Below are 10,862 nucleotides of genomic sequence, written 5' to 3'. Positions count from 1 at the left end.
GGGCACAGTGAGAAGGCATTCATCTGCAATCCAAGGGAGAGGCCTGAGGAGAAACCAAACCTGTTGACATCTTGATCTGGGACTTCTAGCTTCCAGAACTGTGAGAGAATAAATTCTGTTGTTTAAGCCCCCCAGTCTGTAGTATTTTGTATTGGCGACCCCAGCGGACTTATATAGCCCCCAAGTCTGGTGGGGACAATGCAAAAGACCTTCATGGATGTGTGAAGTGGGTTGCATTATAAGACAAACACACCGAATCCAGGGGATTACTGATTGCACAGCATGGGGAATTAATCCTGCTCTTGGCCAGTGGGGAGATATTATCTCATCCTTCAAGGTTGCTTGCTGTAAATATAGGCCTAAGAAATGTCATGTGTGGGACCCCTGGCTGGCTCAGTCAGTGGAGTGTGGGACTCTCGATCTCGGGGTTGTAAATTCAAGCCCCATGTTGGGTGTAGAGATGACTTAATAAAATCTTTAATTAAAAAAAGAGAAAGAAATGGCATGTGTAAAGTGTGGTCAAGGACTTACATTCTTGGCAAGCCCAGCAAAAATGTTCAAGACCCATGGCAGATTGCTTCTCCCACTATAAGTATGCTTCTCTCTCCCTCCCCTGTTGAGCATACCAGCCGACCCCCACCTGGCCACAAGTAGCAACTGACATAGTAGCCTTGAATGTATCCCTCTAGATGTACACATGCATATGCAGGGGTTGTTTGTTTGTTTGATTAATGCTTTATAAAAAATGAGATTTTGCTTTCCTCACTCAGTAGTACCTCATGCAAATTCTCCTAAGTCAACTTACATAGTTCTACTTTATTCTTTTTAATGGTTGCATAATATCACGTATGTGGATGTTCCATCATATATCCAGTCCTTTCTAATCAAGTGCTCACTTTGTTTTCAGTTTTTGCCACAACAAACATTGTAGCAATAAAAGTTCTTACCTGTAAGTCTATATATACTAGTGCTCTTATTTCCACTGCAGTGATTTCTGGGGCAAATGAAGACAGTGATTGGGCATATTGGTTCTGAATCCCTACTTTCCTGGTCGTAACAGAGACAACGGCTCCCATGATAAGTCCAATTTTCTGGCATCGTTTGAGAAATTGCCGCTGGAATTTCAACTTATTATCTATTTTGTCAGCCCTATCAATGCATTTGTGAGCAAACTGTACATGCTTTAATAAGTCCTTTTTTACCTGAGCCACCTAAAGAGGATTATATTTAGTCTACAACTAAAAACCCTGGCTGATCCAATGTATTTTAAATTTTGATAAAATACTGCACATATTCAATATGACAACACTCTCCTGTCCTTGGTAGAGACACAGGCTTTGGGTTGCTTTCCTAGAAAAGATATAAGATTGGTATGAATCAATTAATTAATATTGCATGTCTTATATTTCAACTGGAAAGAATGGTTTATCTTTCATCAGTGTTACTGGGCAATGACTAACCCAACTCCATGTAGCTCCTTCTTCCTCTACACAGAGAAATGCCAGACCTTCTTCATTCCTCCTCTGTGTTGCAACCGATAGACTGATCTTCATGTATCAGTTGATTGCTTTTGGGTACAAATGAAAGAAGAGAGAAGCAAGTCACTGTGTTTTTTTGGAACTACATATGGCTGATCTCATTCAATAACCACCAGAGAGATTTGTAGGAAGGCTTTTGGCCCCCCTTTCCCCCACCACCTTTTTAGAATTTTTCCTGAAACTTTTCCCCTTAAAAATAATCATTTGAGGATGGGAATAAAAACCAGGTCAAACGGTGCATCTATTTAAAAATCATTTATTTCAACACAGGCATTGTTTTAAATTTGCACCTTGTCTTGTAACACTTTTCATATCTAGAGAACAGGATTGAGAACAAGTACATAAAAGGATTATTTGACAACATTTTAACAAAAGTGCTTAAGGCTTACTTGTTTCAGAACACAGGCGTACCAGTCACAAGAGCCCCTAAGTGGTAATACATTCACAAACTTGCTGGGAATGTAAGATATTTACATATTTATGCTGTACATTTAAATAGGATATTCTAAAGTGTTATCACCACTGTTAACAATAAACTCTTACCAATAAGGCCTCTTTAACCTTCTGGCATTCCACAGAGTATAGTGCTTTTATGGAGGTGGGAGTTTTTCAATTTTATTCCCGTCTTCACCATAACCTAAGTGGACTTTCTTTCATTATTTCTAGTACAGACATACATTTACCTTCTACACAAAATTGTTTTTATTCACTTTTCACCAGTCAAAACCTTGTTAGTAGCAGTTGGAAGTTTTATTAACATCCATATATTTACAAATATAAGGGGGTAAATTATTTAGAAAGAGATCTTTAAAAATGAAAATAATCTCATTAAGCCCCCCTCCTTTTTAAAGTAGACTCCACTTTAAAAAAGTGTGGAGCCCAATGTGGGGCTTAGGACTCTCTACCCTGTGATCATGACCTGAGCTGAGATCAAAAGTCGGTCACCTAACCGACGGAGCCACCAAGGCGCCCAAGCTCTATTTTAAATAAACTGTACAGTGTGAAATTGAAGTCTATTATCTAAACAAGTTAATAATTTAAAGGTACTTATTAGAATGGATTCCCTCATGATTTACTCCATTTATGTGAATATTTATTTTAATAATGATTATATCCTTTAGAACACAAGTGAGGGGTATAAAAATGACTATTATAAATTAGTATAGCTGTACCAAAAATGAGTCTTAAAAAGCAGCAGTTTATATGTTAAAATACATAGAAATTTGCTGTACTTCTTTAACGAAGTATTTTATAAAAGTATAAAACTATAGAAGGTGCTGGTTGTTGGTTTTTTTTTTTTTTTAAGATTTACTTATTCATTTGAGAGAGAGAGAGAGCAAGGGGAGGGGCTGAGGGAGAGAGAGAATCCTCAAGCAGACCCCCCACTAAGTGCAGAGCCTGACTCGGGGCTCGATCCCATGACCCTGAAATCATGACCTGAGTTGAAATTGAGAGTCAGACGCTCAACCGACTGAGCCACCTGGGTACCCCTAGAAGGTGCTATTTTTATGAATTTTCTGTTTCTTTGATTCTTGAGCCAGACCAACAAGCAAACATTACAAACAGTGCAGGTGAGAATCAGCCATCAATTACCTTTGAATTCAAATAGGAGATTCCAGTGCAGAGAAGGAGGGCCTCAGAGTAATTGTTTATCCTCACCTTAATTTAACTGTTGATATAGCCTAAACTCAGTGAAAAATAAGCTAACTTCATTTCACCTTTTGTAACATACATGTAAACTCAGAGTATTTACTGAAATAGAACTTGCAAGTTGATCATTTTTCAAAAATTGAGAAGCTTAACATTAAAATATGAACTCTGAGTATCTTAAAATTAGATGGAAAACATAAGTCATGGTTTATGAAACTTGTACTTAAATAATCAGATAAATAGAAGGGGAAGGGGAAAGGTAGAATTTACAAACATAAATAAAAAAAGAATAAAATGTTATTTATTCTTTACCATTTAAATTGAAATATCCAGAACAGTTGATTTAAAATTCTATTATCAGTCTCTTTGAGCTTGATATTGGTCAGAGCCTGGACTTTAAAACAATTTACAGATTTAAGGAATAACTTTCATGTTAGTTACCACATGTTTATTAGTTTTGAGTTTCATGGGAATGATGTGAAGTCGCCCTGGTATTTTGCTTCCAGGCAAAGCAATGGTTAGGAGGATAATAATAATATAGTTCTTTCTTGCATTTCTATCAGTTCCAGATCTCTGTATGCTTCACCAACACTATCATTATCCTTAATTTATATGGATGAAACAGACTAGGTGAGAAAAATGGAAAAGAGAATTGGGTCAGGAAGCAAATATGAAGCAATCGGAATGAAATCCACTCATGTGGACCCTCACAGCACTAAGGTCCTAGATGGCAGGCTTTCCGTAGTTCTAGTGAATTATCTTTACCGCCATCTATTGGTGTTTATCCTATTAGGAGGGAAAGTTCCAGAAGGTTGGCTTGGCAACCAAAGAGTTAGAAAACCAAGTTGTGGATATGAAGAGTATTTAGTCTAGATACATTATTGAAGAAATCATAGTGACAAGCCCTTAGAAGTTCTGCCTTATAATTTCCCGTGGGTTTGGTAAATGATCCTGCAAAGAAGCCAGTGAAACCCGGTGTGCCTGATCTCACTCAGCGGCATTTTAGGGGCGTCGCCAAGGCTATCGTTTGATATTCGTGACTAAAACATGCACATGAAATAAAGCGTTCTATCCTGTAAATAAAGAAACTCCAGAAATGGGTAGTCCTGCAGAAATGGGGAACACCAGTTGGGGAGAGAGCTGCAGTGAGGATGTCCGTCCCACGAAGGATGTCCACTTACCTGCATCCCCAGTCATGCTTCCTTCCTAAGCAGGAATTCTGTGGCCAGGCCTTCGGTAGCATCATGCTACCTGCCCTGCGTCCTTGACTTGATCAGACCTCAGCCCTTAACAAGTCAGCCAGTCCCTACAAATGTCTTCAAATGTAGTCCTAGAAGTACTAATATTTTTGGCTTAATAGGGATTCAGCTCCTCATCTCTAACCTCAATAAATACATCAAACATCTGCTTCCATCTAATAGGATGCCTTTATGAAAATTCCCTTATCTTTGTTTGAAAGGAAAAAAAACAAAAACAAAAAACAACCCTAAACCTCCTAAATGCTAGGTCAAACAGGATGGTAACATTTACTCCACTGTCATTATCCCTACACTTTATTTAATGTCATGAATATAGGGTGTGGATTGGAAGGGGCAGTACAGAATTTTCTAACTTATTGAAGTTATTACTTCTGTATGTGCCGGGGGTATTAGGGTTGTGAATCACAATGAAAGGTGTAAAAAAAGTTAAGGAGAAAGTAAAGTAAAGCAGAAAGCCAAAGTTGGACAGTGAGGGGACAGGAGGGAAGTAAGGCCAAGAGAGAGAAAACAGCAGAGAATCCCCCAAAATAAAAAATAATTTGCTCTAGAATTTAGGAAATATATATATATGTTGTAGGGAAGGGAGGGAAGAGAATTTGGGTTGTTTCAGAGTAGGTGCTGCTCAGACCAGATCTTTTTTACACTGTCCTTCTCAAGGGCATACACATTTACACTTCATTTCCAGTACAAGCTTTTGGTGGAAAGGTTATGCATTTTATTGAGGAAGGCTCACAGTTCTGACTCTTTGTCATTTTCATCTAGATAGTATTCATCATCTGTGGTTGTGTCTGAGTCACAGTCTGAGTCCACTGGATTCTCTTCATAGATATTAAGTGGTGCGCTTGGAGATAAGGCATCTTCTGGCATCTGGCTGAGAGGAGAATTTGAGTTGGATAGCTCTGTTGGATTAGGAGCATTAATTACATCATCTTTTAGGAAGCCAGGGTTCTTGAGAAAACTTGGCTTCCATAATCTTCCTTGCGTGAGTGACCTCTTTACATTCTCCAAGAAAGCCAACTGTTGTTCTTTCCCAAAAATTCCATAGTCAATGGGTCTGGATATAGATGTTGCCGACCTGGGGCCCAGTTTTGTCCTGCCACTACACAAAGCCCGATTTTCATCTGCATTACGGGAGGAAAGCGCAGAAAAGGATCTGAATCTTCGACTGTACCTGCTGTCACTAGAGAATTCATTCCCTAGGGTCAGTTGACTCAGGGCATTGACAATAGACGTGTTCTCAGAAAAATGGCGCTCCCTGACTTTTGGAGGATGACTTTTGCGTACCAGATCACCGTGCACACGGATGCTTTTTAAACTGTTTGAACGATAGGGATGTGGTTCAGTTTCCCATTCCAGAGATGAAGCACTTTGTTGCTGCTGGTAAGTGGGCAACGGGATGCTTCCTCTGGATTTCTCTGCGGGCTCCAGTGGAAAAGGAGGGTTCAGTCTTCTCTGATGGTCAGAGAAGTCTGCTTCCCCACGGCTGGGGAATGTGGGTTGGGCCAAGTCTCCTGACTCTCTTTCCAAGGTCTGAGCTGCTGCTACATCTTTAGACTTCTCATACTTTGGTGATGATGCTGAGATATTTTTAGACTCACTCTGACGTAGTTGTGAAATGCTGTTAGACTTCTGATTGCTTAACTGTGTAGAAGCTTCTCTGTTGGATATTACAGGAACCTGGAGGGAGTTCTCGGATTTCTCCACCTCCATGACATCGCTACTCAACCTGCGTTCATTTCTGGATCCTCTGGACTTTGGAGTAGGCTCAGGGGACAGAGGGTCGCGCTCTGGTGTGCCAAGAGATAGGCTGCCAAAGCCACAGCTGTTCCCACTTTGGGGGAAGATAGTAGCTACATGTCTTCTGGGGCTTAAATCTTTAGCTGAGAATTTTCTGCTGGCTTTGGACATGGCTGCCAATCTGTGTTTAACTAAAGATCTGTTTTTTCCTTTTTCTGGGTCATCCACGCTGGTTTTATTTTTATTGCTTCCTTCAGGAAGTGAAGGTTGATCCCATGCCAACTTTTGCATTTCGTCTTCAGCTTTACTGTTCTCTGTCATACTTACCTCCTGACTCCTTTGCGGTAGTTCTCTGGGTTCAGACTGCAAACTGTCTAAATCTGGCTCTCCTGAACAAGTCCCTTTGTCAAGCTGTAGATTATGCAAAGCTGGAGGACGAGCAAAGACCTGGCTTTCCAAGTCATAAAGTGCTTTAATACTCTCTTTTTGGAAATCTGTTCCAATTTCCCCTCTGACCTGCCTCGGCTGCAATCCCCTGGAGCTACCAACCACAGCTTCGCCTGTGATATCTTTCTGAAGGCATCCTGCAGTTCCAGGAGCTGTAATGACCACAGCGTTACCTGCACACTCCTCAGGACTTCTTACGGTTTGGGAATTTCCAACATTCTCTTCTGAATGGGCTGGAAGATTAGAAGGACCACCGTTACCCAACTTAACAGGCTGCTGACAGTTTTCCGATTTCTCTTCTGTAACTTTTTTTCCCTGAAGCATTGATAAAACATGCAGGGTTTCACTCTGCCGTTTTTTCCCTCTCTCCTTTCCGCTCTGTGCATCGCCTAGAGGTGTTTTAGCGAAGTTATCTGGGGAAATCGCTCCAGTTTTCGATTCTCCTTTATGAAGAGAAACATCTGCCGCAGTCAAAGCCGTTTCCTGTAATGTGGGCTCTGAGGGCCTCGGGTCTGGTGAAGCGGTCACATCTTCAGTGGTGTGAGAAACACAATGGCTCTTCTCCTGAGCAGAGCTGACCAGCAGCTTTTGACCTTCAGAGGAAGGTGTTCCTGACTGCTCTTGTATAGAATAATTTAGTTTGTCCTTTTCAAAAGCACTAGGAAATGCTTCGGTCTCCGCTTTAGTTGATTCTGTAAGTGAATCGATTTGCTGTGTATACTTTTCGAGAATGTTACAGAATTTTTTGCTGTATTTCCTTGGCAGAGTGTAATATATTGAAACCACCTCAAGACATTTCACATTATCTTCATCACCAGAAACCGAAAACATACTAGTAGTCTTAAATTTATGTAATGTTTTCCCACTTTCTTGTCTTGACGTATCTGAGGAAAAAGGTAAAGGGTCTTCACTTGAGAACAGACCTGTCCTGGAGGCAGCAACTTTACGATCCTTTCCAGTGTGTTCTCCAAAGTTTTCCTTTTGGGGGTGCCCTTTGGGTAAAGAACAATCGCTAACAGGTGAGTTATTTTCCGGAGGGCTAATGATTGTCTCCCAAGGTCTTAGTGTTAGAGCAGAAGCATCTGTGTTTGAGACCAAGCATTTTTCTCTTTCATCTCTCCCATTTGAGGCATCTGGTGCCCCTGAAGGACATGACACAGCCCTCCTGGTGAGGAACGGAAGTGGTCCTTTTCTAACAGAAGCAGATCCAATGTTTTTCATATTTGTCATCCTCTTTGTGGCTTCAGGTGCTACTGAGACGGAGTCTGAAACTGCTTTGGAACATCTGCTTTCTGACTCCAAAGAACTGGAACTGAATTTGTTTGACGCGTACTTCCCTCTTGGGTCTTCCACCTTATTTTTGATTTGGAATGGAAGTGGTTCATTCCTAAATGAAGAAGGCATTATCTTACTTTCTGACTTCCTGTTATTGATGAGAAAACTGGCTGATTTTCTTGGCGAGATCCAGTAAGTAGTGTGAACCTCAGGACACTTGGAATTGCTTCGATTCATCTCCCTGAGGTTACTGTTATCACTTGTAGGTGCTGATCCGCTTTCCGTTTTGCTTAACTTTTCAAAACAGGAAATGCATCGTCTTATTTTTCCTTTTGCTTTTCCATCCTTGAAGGGAGGGAGGGAATGGCATCTGACAGCACCAACCACCTCATTATGTACAAGCACACAATTATCATGACTCTTTTGGTTTTCTGAGGAGCTTAGGGCAAACTGATCATTTTGGTGTTTGCTATCATTGTCTTTTTGTTCCCCTTCTCCCAAAGATGGATCTTTGCCTGAAGGACTTTTCCTGGAGAACGCTGTTGTAGAAGGAATCGCCAGAGCCTCAAGGGAAGAATTATTCGACGGTGAGTTATCAGGTGGTATACCTGATGACAGGTCTAAAGAATCCCCCGGGATCTTGTGACCAGCAGCTGATCTGCTACAGTTCATAGAATGAGTTGTGCTATGTTGTTCTTCCTCGGCATCTAAAATAGCAGGCTTTTCTGGAGACTGTGCATTTTGACTATCAGGTGCAGAGCTCCAGCGGTGATTTCTAATAATGCCTGAACTATCTTCATGGCTTACTCTTACTTCCTGGTGACCGCCTGGATTTGGGCTGGGAAAAGATGTTGTTCTGCTTTCCTGAATAAAAGGAAGGGCAGTTGCTGAGCCAACTTTTCTATTCCCAGTAAAATTCCTATCTTTTTTTAGTTCATTGGATTTATCTCCGTGTGATAGATGAATTTTGGATATATCTTTCCTGGCAATAACTCCAGGTGACATTTTTGAACTTACTGTGGTAGATGCATTCAAAGCAAATCCTTTGCTCTTAGCTGAGTCCTGGGACAGGGGATTTCGAAAATCGGGGGAAGGGTTAGAGATTACAGTTTGTGAATCAGGTTGGGGTACTTCACTTGTCATGTTTGTCTGGTCCATCTTGTTTAGTTGTTTATCTTCTTCCAAAACAGATTCATTCAAGTCTTTCTCATGACTCACATCTGTGGCTGAGATATTGGGTGGGCTTTCAGTAAGAGGTGGAGAATCAACTGAATTCCTCCTGGTCACAGTGACTTGTGTATAGGTTTTTACTGGAAGAGAGGCAGGCTTAATTTTCTGCACAGTGACTGTGGGATTCTGAAAGATGGGACTCTGAGGATTCCCTCTGTCATCAGGAATCTGGGGGAAGGAAGTTTTAAATGAGGATGCTAGAGTCTGAGTAATTCCAAATGAGTAAGGTTCTTTGTTGATATGGACTTCTGTAGGAGGACTGCCCTCTTGACATACTGACCTACCAGATGTGATGTGATAGCTTGGACCAGTCATAGGGCAAACATTGGGCATGTTGAAATGAGTCGACTGGCTCTCATTACCTTGTGACACCTCCATGCTCTCCAGCATGGGTGTCTGAGAATCAAAATGCCAGGGATGTGGCTCTTCTTGATCTCTGAACATATTTGTTCTGTAACTAGGAGAAAACGATCTCCAGTGTTGAGAAAGAACACCATGGCCATGAGCAGCTAAGGCACTATTTGCTTCTGTGGAAATCATTTCAAAGTCTCTCTCAAAAGAAGGGAATGGATGCTGGCTTTGATGGAAGTCAGACCAGGAAGAATGTTCTTCCTGTTGGTCCCAAAAAGGACTTTGCCTAAATCTCTGTTCCCTGTTTCGTCCAAAGGTGTTGCTAGAGAAAGATCTAGCAAATGGGTTTTTTTGAGGGTAGAATGGCATATTCTCTGAGTTCTCAAATGGGTCAGGACTCATTGCATTATCCATGGGGGCATTAAAATGAACACCTTGGTAAACACTCTGTGAACGGTAAAATCCATATCTCCTGTTCTCCTGAAAACACCTGGGATACGTATACTGGTCGGCAGTATCAATCTCCATGGGTGACGGGGCCCTCAGGAACTCTTCTTGGCTCTGCCTATCTCCAGAAGAATCTGATCTATTCCATATGATGGATGATAAAGGAGTTCTCTTTGGGCTCTGCTGGTGTCTTGGTGGTATAAACCCACTCTTGTTCTGAGTGGTGGTTGGAAAATGTAAGCTTCTTGCTGTGAAATATCTTGTAGCTGGTGAAGCCGATCGTTGCCTGCTGTCGAAACACAGAGAAGTACTACCAAAAGTATTCTTTTGCACATAATCTTCTTTTAAGAGTCTGGGCTCCCTTGTCCTGTACATATCATAAATTGTTTTTGCTCTAGGAGAAAAGGTTTTAAAACCTTCCCTAGGGGCTCCTGGTCTTAGGATGTCATAGATAGACATATTAGAAGTTTCATTATAGTGGTTTTTGTGCCGTCCTGTGATATTACCATGTGTGTTTCCCCTAGAGTAGAAATGATTGAACTGTGTTCTCGATCCATAGTTGAGAGGTGTTGTGGTATTCACTGAGCTTGGACACTGTTCCTGAGCCAGTTTGTTATCCAAATCATCTAAAACTGAAAGGAGAATATGAGTCAGCTTTTTTGTATAACATTTTATAGTCTAATAATAATTTGAGTTGTTGGGCGCCTGGGTGGCTCAGTTGGATAAGCGACTGCCTTTGGCTCAGGTCATGATCCTGGAGTCCCGGGATCGAGTCCCATATCGGGCTCCCTGCTCAGCAGGGGGTCTGCTTCTCCCTCTGCCCTCTTCCCTCTCGTGCTCTCTGTCTCTCATTCTCTCTCTCTCAAATAAATAAATAAAATCTTTAAAAAAAAAAATTTGAGTTGTTGAAGTCCCTCTTAAAGAAATA

General features: G+C 41.3%; 1 protein-coding gene across 7 annotated transcripts in view; it reads right to left on the bottom strand.

Moving 5' to 3' along the window:
- Positions 1-1,778: 1,778 nt before the first annotated feature.
- Positions 1,779-10,862, bottom strand: part of EXPH5 (exophilin 5) — a 70,624-nt gene continuing 61,540 nt past the window's right edge. For all 7 annotated transcript variants that reach the window (XM_036076378.2, XM_036076377.2, XM_078059037.1 and 4 more), the window contains one exon: positions 1,779-10,566. In XM_036076378.2, coding sequence (XP_035932271.2) covers positions 5,177-10,566 — 5,390 coding nt within the window. In that variant the 3' untranslated portion in view covers positions 1,779-5,176. The remainder of the gene's footprint in view (positions 10,567-10,862) is intronic.

Source organism: Halichoerus grypus, chromosome 11, assembly GCF_964656455.1.
Source record: "Halichoerus grypus chromosome 11, mHalGry1.hap1.1, whole genome shotgun sequence".
NCBI lineage: Eukaryota > Metazoa > Chordata > Mammalia > Carnivora > Phocidae > Halichoerus > Halichoerus grypus.
Note: the sequence above shows the minus strand (reverse complement) of the source record. Positions and strands in the feature narration are given on the sequence as shown.